The sequence below is a fragment of the Bidens hawaiensis genome, unplaced genomic scaffold, assembly GCF_021521415.1.
Source record: "Bidens hawaiensis isolate Kalapana, Puna unplaced genomic scaffold, B.hawaiensis_p1.1 tig00017759_1, whole genome shotgun sequence".
Lineage (NCBI taxonomy): Eukaryota > Viridiplantae > Streptophyta > Magnoliopsida > Asterales > Asteraceae > Bidens > Bidens hawaiensis.
The window spans coordinates 400,848-414,566 of NW_027492678.1; the positions used below are offsets into that span (position 1 = coordinate 400,848).

At 41.6% G+C, this 13,719-nt stretch overlaps 1 protein-coding gene across 1 annotated transcript; it reads right to left on the reverse strand.

The window, feature by feature from the left end:
* Positions 1 to 344: 344 nt before the first annotated feature.
* Positions 345 to 3,903, reverse strand: LOC143554556 (uncharacterized protein At2g34160-like). Its single transcript, XM_077044282.1, has 6 exons — positions 3,859 to 3,903; positions 2,132 to 2,344; positions 1,441 to 1,489; positions 1,271 to 1,333; positions 1,127 to 1,191; positions 345 to 1,054 (listed from the first exon to the last, which is right to left on the reverse strand). The coding sequence occupies exons 1-6, from the start codon at positions 3,901 to 3,903 to the stop codon at positions 926 to 928; spliced, it is 564 nt and encodes a 187-aa protein (XP_076900397.1). The 3' UTR covers positions 345 to 925.
* Positions 3,904 to 13,719: the final 9,816 nt, after the last annotated feature.

Here is a 13,719-nt window from a genome sequence, read left to right on the forward strand (position 1 = left end):
GGCCCCCGAGGTCCCCTCACCAGCCTTTTTGCACGACAGTGTAAATTTTCATATTTATAAAAAAATTTATAAATTGATTATCCAGTTCTATTGATTCCCTATGTAAAATTAGTTTTGTATTGAAGACGCCCATGTGTGTTGATTAGTTTTCTTTTTTACCTTGTCGGCCTGATATCCAACCTCTTTTTACTAAACTGAGCGGTCTTTATGATCTCTTTTTTAATTATTAAACTGAGATTATTTGCTATAAAAAAAAGAAAGTTCATATCTTTATTTTATTTACTAAAATGAGTTATTAAAAGCCCGTGCCTTTATATCTCTCAAAGATCAAGGCTTGTTCCTCTGCAGACTTTCTCATATTCAATCCAGATTCATCAAACCTTTGTGCAAATTGCAAATTGCAAACAAACCACTCAAAGAATATGCAGAAGTTGTGATTTTATTACATGTGTGCATGATTGAAATATGTACAAACTATAGTCATGTTAGAATTCAACTGGAACTAATATCTCATATTATCATACAACATTACTAAAATCTTGTCTCTATTCTCCTGTTGATCAACATTCCCTTCAGCTACTGCTGCTGGCTGCAGATTTCTTAATCTCTGTTTTAATCTGCAAGGGAGAATGAAGCTAATTACAATAATTTTAGCATCGAACTTAAACCAAAAAACCAAACAAAAACCAACCTTGGTCTCATCCACTGCTTTCTTGACTTCAGTTTTACCATCAACTGTTTTATCCTGTGATGATAAAGAAAGACACACACAAATCACAAATCATGATTTGATCTAAATCAGCATCTCTATTCACAACCAACCTGTGATTTACTTGCAGTGACATCATCGGGTGTTCCACCAGTCTTCTTGACTCCAGTCTATGAGATATATTAACATATTCACACTTAGAACAAAGTCAAAGAGTCAACTTAGTGATATCATGGAAAACAACAAAGAAAGACTGACCTTATGCTGAGCATTCTTTTTCTTCAATATGTTTTCCTTAGCTTTTGAGTTATCATAATGCTCATTCAGTGTCATCACAATTTCAATCTAAAAATCAATATCAAATGCGTAAGATAATGCAGCAAGATGTTTAAACAAAGCTGAATGGAACGAGCATACCTTGGCCTTCTGAAGGGATTTTCCAGTGCTTTCATCCTTGTTTTTAATAGTTGAAATGGAGATCACTGTTTCAAAATACCAAAACAAGTTATTCAGATTCAATGTTTGATGTAATTCGATAAACAAAGAAGTTATTATTCTTACAGTTCTGAGTTGCCATTCCATCTGACTTCAGAATCTCAGATATTACAACAACAGTTGGTATGGCTGCATGCATTACATCAACAGAAGTCAGTTAAATCATGTTTATGAGTGTGCATTATGTTCTTGATGATTACTGTTAAAAAATTGCAGAAATATATCTTGAATCTAACCCTTTCCCAAGGCTGTAAGCTCGACATTGTTGTAACGGTTTACGTATTTCTGTCACAAATAACATATCAAATCAATTTAAGAACGATAACATTAAACAAATCTCTAGAATCAATCTACCCTAAAGAATGTCACGAAAGTGAAAACACACATTATGATGTTAAGAACTAGTTAATATAAATCACATATAACTAAGTTATATTCATCTACATCATCAAGTTATTCATCCACAAGACTGAAATTCAATCTTCAGTCACACAGATCAATAGACATAAGAAGAAACTGCGAAAAGCGATCAGAAACAACAGCATTACAGCATATAAATGATTAGAAATAATAAAATAACATCATACGAATAATCAGAAACAACAAAATTATGATAAACAAGCAATCAACATCCAGAAACACTCAGATTCAATGTTGAACCATATAATTACACACAACTAATCGAAATCACGCATCAATAAGAAATTTATCCACGAAACTGTAATTTCAATCGGCAAGTACGAAAACTTCACACGAATACACAAATTTCAGTCTCAATTACGGTACTAAATCAAAAATTCAAAAGGAATAATAATAAACTACGAAACTGATATCAGAAACAACAAAATCACAGAATATAGATGATGATAAACACTCGAATTCAATATTTTAACTACAAAAGGCGATTAAAAGCGTAGAAACCCTAACCTTAGCGAGATTAAGGTAGAAGATGAACGGCTTCTTGGTGTTAGACACTCGAATTCTCGGCATCTTTGTCGTTTTCGGTGCTACTTCTGCAATTTTCTGCTCATCCATGGCGGTTTTTGTGCGATTTGTTGCACGTTTGTTGATGTAAAGTGAGACTGGTACTGAAAATGGAACGAAGATGGAAGACGATTGTTTATATATAGGTTGGTTTGGCTAATTAAAGTGTGCCACGTGGGTGGCTTCTATTGGTTTATTCGTATGGTGGTTTAACAGACGGTTATGTTTTGGCGGGTATGCTGTTAGACAGTTAAGAGAGAATCTTTTGTTTTTCGTTTTTGTTACAATTGCATTTTATTTTTTACTGAAGGTTTAATCCATCGTGGTTAAATTATATTGATAGTTTTTAGAGTTATATTATTCATAACTAGTTTTTATCCGGCGCGTTGCGCCGGGGCAGTTGGGATATGTTTATATACATGTCCCGTCCTGTCACTTTTTGAAATGCGGATTTGGTTGGTATGGGTTAGATTTGTTAAGATACCGACACAAAGTTAAAAAAATATATATATAATGTGTACGTTAACACGGAAATAGTAGTGACGCTCGTATAACTAAAAATTAACATGTTAAAAAGTCCGGCCTGTAATGAGCACGTTCGTAACGATATTAAAATTAAAAACAAAAAATAAACTTGTCAAATTAACATATAGAAAATAAAAATATTTATAATGATGTTTGTTCGGTCATAAAACCCGCGCGTTGGTAAAAGCTGAGCGTCATGATGGCGAGTCTACACGAATTCAGTTAGTATCAATTGTGTTTGTTAATTACAGTATAAACAACTTTGGTAGAACACAGTCGTTAAAACCAAAAAAATAATAAATTCGGCAAATTATTATATATAATAATTAAGAAGTTTGGCGACGCAATCATGTGATTGGTCGCCAAACTTCTTATTTGCTTTTAATTTGTTTTACATTTACAAATTTATGTCGGTTCGCTGCCGTAAAATACGGTTTTTTTTATCGTTGATACCGTCAAATGATTCAGGCCAAATTCGCGTTAGCTCGCGGTAGCAACTCAAGGTATTTTCCCTGTGAGTTATTTTAGTCTATCGATTTTGTACGAACCCACTCCTGGTCAAGGCCACAATGTGCCTATATTTTTGGCTTTCGTCGTGTTCTTTTTTATGTAAATATGTTAATTTGTTGTGCTTTGAGTGTGAACGAATTAACTTATTGCTTTAATTTCGGAGTCGTAATCTGATACCAACCGAACCCGTGTCGGTTCACCACCACAACACATGATTTTCTATGTACGATTTAGTCTCGACAACGTCGATTCCGACTGAATTCGCGTTAGTTCGCAAACGCAACGTGTGAGTTTTTTTTATCACTTTTTCTGTACCTCGATCTCATAATAAACAAAATCGTATCAGCTTGCAACTGCAACGTCCGTGTTTTTTTTGTTCGCCGCATTTTTAAAAATTTTAAAAATGTTAAATTGTTGTATTTCATAGTGGACGATTTTATGGTTTGCTTTATTTTTTGGGTCGTAACAAGATATCAACCGAAGTGTCATCGGTTCGTAACCGCAATACGTGTTTTGTTATGTTAATTTGTTGTATTTTTGCGTTAACAAAGTTTTTTTTTGTTTATTCGGTTGATAAAACCGGTGCGTTGCGGCCCCGATGAGTTGGTCAAAGCTGGGCATTGGTAAACACAAACGTTGTCAGTCTCAGACGTTTCAGTGGTAAGTTGATGTAAATTCATTTGGTTTTGATTACGTTCGTTACATTAAAAAAGTCAATAAAACCCGAGCGTTGTCGGTCCTAAACGTTATAGCAGCAAGTCGTCACGAATTTGGTTGATTTCGGTAATATTTGATGGTCGGTTAATTTGTATATGTTTTAGTTCGTTTATTATTTAGTTTTAACTGTTTATTCTAGAACTATCGATACTTCATACGTGTATTATTGGATTTCAGGTCACAGGCGTTAAAGCACTAAATATGGACCTGTTGTGACACAGAATGAAGACCCGGGATGTCCAGCACGTGAAACGATGACATTTAGTGAAGTTGGCTATGTCAGGACCCATCGCGTACCGCGATGGGACATAAATGAAGACTTTGACTTTTGGTCAATCGCAGTACGCGATGGGCCATAGAAGAACCCGTCGCGTACCGCGACAGGTGTGCAGACGGGAAATTTTGGTTATTATCATATTTTTCATCACTAGAAACCCTAACTTCGTTTTTGACGACCAAGAGGCGATTCCAGCAGTCCAAGAAGGCGATTTCCACTATCCTAGCTCGTGTCAAGACCCTACATATGATTTCTATCATCCATATCGATTCCAGCAGTCCAAGAAGGCGATTTCCACTAAAAACCAGTTACTTCATAATTATAAATCTGTCACACGAATTGCATTGACCACATACTCCTTGTGATACGATACCCTACTTGCTCTATCTATTTAGAATAATTAGGTTTTTGATTGACTCAAACGACGGTCATCAAAATGGCGCCGTTGCCGGGGAGTTAGTGCGCTTTTTGTTTTTCGTGTTATTTGATTTTCGTGTTTAATTTTATTTTACTTTATTTTATTTGTATTTTATCATTTTACGCGGGTTGTGTTAGTTGTGCAGATTACAGGTTTATGCGCACCCGCCATTCGGGCCGACAATCTCCGTTAGTTTACAAGCCCGAAATCGAGAGAGTAGCTCGGCAGAACCGAGTATAAAACAGAAACTCATAAATGGAAGACCAGAACCAGAATCAAAATCAGAACCAGAACCAGAACCAGAATCAAAATCAGAACAACAACCAAAACCAAGACCCACTTCCATAGAATAACCAGTTTCACCCAGACAACATACCTGACCCACCAAATTTCAATAATCCAAATGACCAAAATCTCTCAGCTCGTGCTTCCAGAACCCGAAATTAAAACCGAAACCTTAACCGAAACTTAAACCTCAACTTTGACCAAGCCGGACCATCCGCTCCAAACAATAACCCCAACCGCCGAGTTCGGATAAATATTGATGATGTTCGATCGAGTGTTCCGACTGAATATGAGGATGAGGGTGAAGATAATAATGGAAACGAAGGTTTTCGGGCATGATGAGGTAGAACGATGGGTTAGGAGGAATCGGGCGGTTGAGCCCGAGAATGAGGTTGATGAACCAGAGGTTGAGGGTGATAATCAGTATGAAGAAGAAGTGGAAGAGCAGGTAATTCGAAGACGAGCTGAACCCGTTAACAATAATGGAAGGGGTCGAGACAGGGTTAATCAGGCGGAACGGCCTGAAAGAGTTCGTGGTATTTCAGTTAACCGGGGCGGTATGGGAAACCCCGGTGGGCAAAGGAGAAATTACATAGCCCCGGCTCATGGTGTTAACAGTCGGTTCAGACCGGCTATCTCAGACGGAATATCCCCGTTGGTCCCACAGGAACGAGTGCCGGGACAACAAACTTTCAAGTCCCGGCCATCTTACATCAACATCATTCCTCATTTCAATGGGATGGCTTCGGAAGACCCGTACATTCGATTAGGATGAAGTCCGGTTGCGGTTATTCCAGTTTTCGTTAAAAGACAAAGCGAAACTGTGGTTTAACTCGTTACCAACACACAATATCAGAAACTGGGCTGAGATGCAACAAGTCTTCCTAAACAAGTTTTATTCACAGTCGAAGACTACCGAGGCCCGTTCAGACATTCGTCACTTTTCACAGTTGCCAGGTGAGTTATTCCATGAAGCTTTTACCAGGTATAAGGATATGATCAGAAAATGCCCACATCACCAAATCGAACTGTGGGAACTGGTAAAGTGCTTTGTTGATGGTTTGACGTACGAGGACCGAAAGCATCTTAAGGCCTCGTGTAATAGTCAGTTGTTGAATCAGCCGGAGGAAGATGATTGGGAATATTTAGAGTTCATGTGTGAAGATTCGAAGGCAGAAGCAGCAGCTGAAAGACGAAGACGTGGTAATTCATCCAGATCGGTTAAGTCAGTAGTCACGAGTGAGTCTGAAAGAATTGCTGAGTTAGAACGTGAACTGGCTGGGTACAGAAAGGGTAAGAAGAAAGAAGTCGGGAAAGTTGGAGTAAAATTCCCGGTTTGTGAAGATTGCGGTGAACTCGGGCACAAAGCAGAAAATTGCCCCGAGTTTTATGATGACGAGGAGGACGATACTGAGGAAGTCAGTTATGCTTACGGGGATTCCAAAGGCCAAGGGTTCAATTCGAACACATATCACCCCGACCTGAGGAACCACCCGAATTTTCGTTACGAGAAAACGTCTTCTTAGTTGAACCCGAACTTTCAGGGATCGAGTCAGAACATATCGCATGGTAATTACCGCCAGAGCGGTTATCAGCAGGGCTCGAGTAATCAGAATCGAGGGTATAACAGAGACGGTAATCGGGGTGAAAATTTTTCTAGTAATCAGGATCAGCAGAAACAGTCCTCGGGTAATTCGGATGAGTCAGTACACTCGAAGTTGGATGCGCTATTGAAAGCCATGACCGATCAAAAGGCAGAGACGAAGCAACAGTTGGAGTTACGGGATAAATCATCGGAGGCAATGATGAAGCAAATTGGTCAGCTCGCTTCAGACATGGCGAAATTACAAAAGAATGCGGGCCAACTTCCGAGCGACACCACAGTCAACCCGAATCATCACAGTTCAAGTTCGAAAAAGCACGTCAACCAGGTAAGTATTTTACGTAATGGTAAGAAATATGATAACAAGGTTGGGGGTCCACCACCTTTGGTTGATGGGGTGGTGGAAGAGATTGATGAAAATCTCGTCAGTTGTGACGAGCCGGAACCGATGGAATTAAATAAACCTAACAAAAGTGAAACTAAAAATAATAAATCGGTTCCGAAGGATGACACCAACAACTATAAGTATAAGGAAAAGGTGAAAACCGTTCCATATCCTGATGCTTTGTTGGCGCAATCAAAGGCGAAGATGGCATCAAAACGAGGCCCGCAACAAGAAGAAATGTGGGAAACGTTTAAACAAGTCAAAATTAACATTCCTCTTTTAGATGCCATAAAACAAATTCCCGCCTATGCTAAGTATTTAAAAGAATTGTGCACAAAGAAAAGGAGTCATAAGATTTCTAAACAGATTGATTTTACCGATAATGTGAGTACACTTCTTTCGGGTGCTCATCCACCCAAGCTACAAGATCCGGGAACGCCCATTATACCCATTCAAGTGGGTGATTTTAAAATGACTCGGGCGCTTTTAGATCTTGGAGCTAGCATCAGTATTCTCCCGGGCAGTTTATACGACCAGTACGATTTTGGCCCGTTTCGTGCGGCTGCCACCACGGTTGTCTTGGCTGACCAGACACCAAAACTGCCCCGAGGAATATTGACTGACGTTATTGTCAAGGTGGAAGAATTTTACTTTCCATTTGACTTTTTGGTCCTCGATTATGTTTCGGGTGAGAGGACTAAACAACCTACGGTTATCCTCGGTAGACCATTTTTGGCTACCGCAAATGCCAACATTAATTGTAGAAATGGTACTGTTGACATGGCATTCGGTAACTGTAATCTGAGAATTAATGTTTTCACACGTGGAGATAACTCTCCGGTCGATGACGAATGCTTTATGGCCGATGTCATTGACGAGTGCATTCCGCTATATGACTCTGTCGTTAGTTCGGATGGCACAGCGGAGACGTGTTTTTTGTTTGACAGGTTACAGGTGGAAACAGACAAGTTGCTGGAAGATGAGGAAAGACAAATGGAGATCGCAGCTGTGCGAGGAGACCGTCCACCATGGTCAGTTCAGGTGGAACTGCTTCCCGAGAAGATTGATACCGGGTTGAAACCATCAATGCTGGAAGAACCGAAAGTCGAGCTGAAAGTGCTCCCAAAGCATTTAAAATATGTTTTTCTTGGTAAGAATAATACATTGCCTGTTATTATAGCTTCTAACTTATCTGTTGAATAGGAAAATGCTTTGATGGAAGTGTTGGTTGCGAATAAAGAAGCAATCGGGTGGACGATATCGGATTTGAAGGGAATCAGTCCCTCAATTGTGATGCATAAAATTCTAACAGATACGGCTGTCAAACCCGCGCACGATGCTCGGCGGAGGTTGAACCCGAACATGAGGGAAGTGGTGAAGAAGGAAGTGCTGAAGTGGTTAGATGCTGGCATTATCTTTGCCATATCAGACAGCACGTGGGTGAGCCCGACACAGACAGTACCGAAAAAGCCGGGCATCCAAGTCGTCAAGGACGACTCAGGTAACGAGGTCGCCACCCGACCGGTAACCGGGTGGCTCATTAGTATTGATTATCGTAAACTGAACGCGGCAACATCAAAAGATCACTTTCCGCTTCCGTTTATCGATCAAATTGTCGAAAAGCTATCTGGTCAAAAATTTTATTGCTTTTTAGACGGGTATTCCGGGTATAACTAGATAGCTATTCATCCTGAAGATCAGGAAAAGACCACGTTTACGTGCCCGTATGGCACATTCGCGTTTAGGCGAATGCCATTCGGGTTATGTAACGCCCCCGCCACCTTTCAGAGGTGCATGATGAGTATCTTTCAGATATGGTGGGGGAGTCTTTGGAAATTTTCATGGATGATTTTTCGATTTTCGGCACATCTTTCGAGTCATGTTTAAACCAACTCGAAAAAGTTTTGAAAAGATGTGTCAAAAGGAATTTGGTTCTTAGTTAGGAAAAGAGTCATTTCATGGTCCAAGAGGGAATTGTATTGGGCCATATTGTTTCGAGTCGAGGGATCGAGGTGGACCGGGCTAAGGTCCAAGTTATTTCCACTTTACCTCATCCCACCAATGTCAAAGGCATTAGATCATTTCTGGGGCATTCCGGGTTTTATAGACGGTTTATTAAGTGTTTTAGTGACATTACCAAACCCGTATGTAATTTATTACTTAATGATGCCCCGTTTGACTTTAATGATGAATGTGCTAAGGCCTTTGACATTTTGAATTTGAATATAGTTGAAGCCACGATCTTGCAATCACCCGATTGGAGTTTACCTTTTGAAATAATGTGTGATGCAAGTGATTATGCGGTCGGGGCTGTTTTGGGTCAACGGGTTGACAAGAAACCCGTTTCTATATACTATGCAAGTAAAACCCTCTCGGATGCTCAATTAAATTATACCACAACCGAGAAGGAGTTACTAGCAATAGTATATGCTCTAGATAAATTCCGGTCTTATATTTGGGGTAGTAAAGTTATTATATATTCTGACCATTCTGCTGTCAGGTACCTCATGGACAAAAAGGATGCAAAACCGAGACTTATCATATGGGTTTTGCTGTTGCAGGAATTTGATTTAGAGATTCGGGACAAGAAAGGGAGTGAAAATGTTGTTGCAGATCACTTGTCCCGAATTATGGTGGAAAATGGGAACACTGATAGGCCCATTAACGAGTCCTTCTCGGATGAACATATCCTGGCAGTCTCACAAAATCCTTGGTTTGCTCATATTGTTAATTTTAAAGTTGCAGGTGATTTACCAGATCATTGGCCAAGGAGAAAGAAGAAACAGTTGATGTCCCAAGCTAAACAGTACATCTGGGACGATCCGGATTTGTTTAAAATTGGTGCAGATCAGATGATCAGGCGATGCATACCCGAGGAGGATGTCAGATCAGTGTTGGAACACGCATATTCGTCTGCGTGTGGTGGTCATTTCAGTGGCCAGAAAACCGCTCAAAAAGTTTTAACGAGTGGTTTCTTTTGGCCTTCATTGTTTAAGGATGCTCACGAGTTCGCGACACACTGTTTAAAGTGCAATAGCTCGGGAGTATTTCTATGCGGGACGAGATGCCCTTGAACTCGATCCTAGTTGTTGACATTTTTGATTTCTGGGGGATCGATTTCATGGGCCTGTTTCCGAATTCACACGGTAATTTGTACATCCTAGTGGTCGTCGATTACGTTTCTAAATTGGTTGAAGCGATAGCCACTAGGACAAATGATCAGATAGTCGTTTGCAATTTCGTTCAAAGTAATATTTTTTCGAGATTTGGAGTCCCCCGAACCATCATAAGTGATGGGGGATCTCATTTTAAGAATTTTAAATTCGGGAATTTGCTTAAACGATATGGTGTTTATCGTAGGATTGCAACTTCTTACCATCCACAAACGAGTGGACAAGTTGAGGTTTCCAATAGGCAAATAAAACAGATTTTACATAAAACTGTTCGGACGGACCGAAAGGATTGGTCAACTAAGTTGACCGATGCCTTATGGGCCTACCGAACCGCTTATAAAACGCCAATTGGAACCACTCCTTATAGACTTATGTATGGAAAGGATTGCCATTTACCGGTTGAAATTGCACAAAGAGCGTTTTGGGCTACTAAACAGGTTAACATGGATTATGATGATGCAGGTAAAGCGAGAAAAATGACTTTGTACGAGATCGAGGAGTTGAGAGACGAAGCGTACGATTGCGCATCCGCTTACAAGGCGAAAATGAAGAAAGTTCATGATGCTAATATCCGGTTGAAGAATTTTGAAGTTGGTCAGCGAGTGTGGTTGTACAACACAATGATGAAGCTCTTCCCGGGTAAGTTGAAAAGTAAGTGGACGGGCCCGTATTTGATTGTAAAGGTTGGAAATCATGGTCAGTACGAGATTGAAGATTTCGATGATCATTTGAGGCAAGTGGTAAATGGCTATAGACTGAAGCCATATTTGGAGATGAAGGACATACACGAGCTGGATAAGGAATCGGTGAATTTTATTGTGACTTCACCGGTTTATGAAGATAACTGAGTTCGAGGCACTGTCGAGCTGTAGACTTTAAATTCAGCGCTTACGGGAGGCAACCCGGGGTTTGTAAGTGTCTGTCCAGTTTTGTTTTTATTTTATTGAGTCTTAAACTTAGTGTCGTCTCTAGTTTTGTGCAGTAAACGCCAAGTGTGGGGAAGCTTGTTGAAGAATGGATATTATAGAAGTTTGGCAAGCAATGGTGTAGTACACGTCACTCCAGGTATGTAAAGGTATTTTCAGTTTTGAACGTGTACAGGGTGATGTCGGGATGCCAAAACAGGTGCGTTTTCGAAAAATTCCAAATCTGATTCCTGAACCCATCGCGTACCGCGATGGGCTAGGCATAACACCCCATCGCGTACCGCGATGGGGTTAAAACCCTAATTTCTTTTATTTTGGGCGGCGGCGCGCGCCCAGTCTATATCAACCCATCGCGGTACGCGATGGGTCATGGAGCTCTGCCGACCCAGGCCGTTATAAACACCGTCTTCTTCATTCTTCTTCTCTCTTCTTTCTTTCTTCTTCTCCGGCGACCTCTCTCTCTCCAACCACCGAACCTGTCACCACCCACCACAGCCACTCCCGTCAGCCACTCTCACCGCCGCCCCGTCTACTTCCGTCCACCCCCGTCGCCATCACTACTAAACCCCCACCCACCGTACCTGCCACCACCACCTCACAACCACCATCACACAGCCGTCCCACGTCTTCCTAGTCACACCCACCACCACTACTCCACCATACATCACCACTGCCGCTTTCCTCCGTCCACCACTGCCATTTGTATTAGATTCACTTTGTTTCGTCGACTTCGAGGTATGTTCGGTTCACATTATTAATTTCTTTTGTCGATGTTCGGTTTGCGGAATTATCGGGATTATTGGAGTCGTTATGAATGTCGGGTATATACAGGGGCTGTTGGATTTATAGGTTGTCGGGATTTTGTTTCGGGTGTCACTTTGTTAAACTAGATGGCCGGATATTAGGGTCGATATGGCATTTATGAACATGGTTGAGTTACCGGGTTATGGGAATTCGGGACACTGTGTTGAGTCGGGTTTTTGATGTTCACGTTTAAAAATCATTATTTTATTATAAAATAAATGATAGTGTTTATTCGATATTAAACGATTTATGTGAACATATTTTTAAAAATATTTTATTAATACTTCAAAACCCGAATCGGCATATCAGTTGTTTGTTGTGCATGTTTTTTCGAGACAGTTGGTCAATTTGTGTCAAGTATGTTAGTCTGTCTTTTGTTTTGTTTGTTTGTGTGTAGTTAATCGAATTATGTCGAGTCAGGTTTGTTTGTGTCTTGTTAATCGAGTCTCGAGGATACCTTGACAGTTTGAGTTGTTAATTGATTACCCGTCCGTACTCAATCTCCATTCGGGTGGGTTAATCTGGTTTTGAGAAATACGCACAGGGTGTCCCCTAATTTTTCGTCTTTCTTTATTTTTATTTTAATAATATTTTAATGTTATTTTATTATATGGGACGACCGCGACCGAAATGCTATACGGTCGTCGCCATATTAGCATATCTAACGTGTTTGCTTGAGTTTGCAGATATGGCTGATGCACCAGAGTCCTCACACACCCGGCGCAAGAGGCAGCGGACTGACCCTCGTGTCATCCGCTACGGTAGTGACGAGGTGCAGATTGTACCGGGCATCGAGCCCGCAGTTATTATGGGTGATGAACGTATTCCTCATCAGGTTCTACGATTTGACTTCATGTCGGAGGAGTATACGAGATTCCAGCGGATACGACAGATGCAGCTTCTCCACCACCGCTCATTTGATTGGACATTGTTGCGTCAGTTGGAGATCGTCACCCAGGTACAGGAACTTTTGACTGCTCCGTGGGCAGATGTGCTTACGTGTGACTCGATTCCGTATGTCGAGCTCACACGTGAGTTTTATTCGACATTTGACTTTACGCCCACAGAGTTCAGTGAGCCACGAGCGGTTTCATTCTCACTGGGACGGCAGTTGTACGAGATGTCCGTCCCAGATTTCGCGATGGCCACTGGATTTTACACGGCCGAGCAGGTTCAGGCGCCTGCCTTCCTTCAGAGTATACGTGGTTACACGACACATGCTCAGGCGCCACGTGAGCACTGGCTCACGGAGACCCATCTAGATCAGTATTGGGAGGAGATCGCCGAAGGGGCCCACTCCAGTGCTGTTGTGGAGTCGTCCATCCGGGACCCCGTCCATCTCTACATTCACAGGATCGTTGCCTGTACTCTCGTCGGCCGATATTCGGGCCACTAGAAGTGCAGCAACTTAGATCTGCGGTGCTTATATTCCATCCTTGGCCAGCGACCGGCCAATGTGGCGATGCTCCTGCTCACGTCATTTGCTCGGGGTAGCAGACTTCAGGGATCCTCGGCACGCCTACCTTTAGGGCCTTATATTACGAGGATCGCTGACCGACTTGGGGTATTTGAGCGCTATCCGACCAGATATTTTACGTTGGGGCCCGCCACGGGTGTTTTTGGGATATAGGAGGCCCGTTGGGCCGGGATCGTTGAGGAGCAGGATCCAGTAGCTTTAGTCTCGGTCCGACAGGGTCCACAGGCACCACCACCAGAGGGATCGGAGGCTGCAGTTTCTCTTCAGAGAGGTATTCCGATACGTACGCAGCGTCGTCCGGTTCCACACATTGAGCGGCCTCAGCAGCAGCATCCGTTGAGGCAGGCATCAACATCATCATCATCATCTTCACAGCCGCAGCAGCCCGTCACATTACAGATGATTTATCAGCAGCAGCAGATTTTAGAGAC

Excerpts from the sequence above, each read along its gene's own strand:
- LOC143554556 (XM_077044282.1), bottom strand. The coding sequence starts at position 3,903 with ATGAATTTACATCAACTTACCACTGAAACGTCTGAGACTGACAAC. Across the intron at positions 1,192-1,270 it reads TGGAATGGCAACTCAGAACT|TGATCTCCATTTCAACTATT; the intron begins GTAAGAATAATA and ends ATTTTGAAACAG. Across the intron at positions 1,055-1,126 it reads AATCCCTTCAGAAGGCCAAG|ATTGAAATTGTGATGACACT; the intron begins GTATGCTCGTTC and ends ATTGATTTTTAG.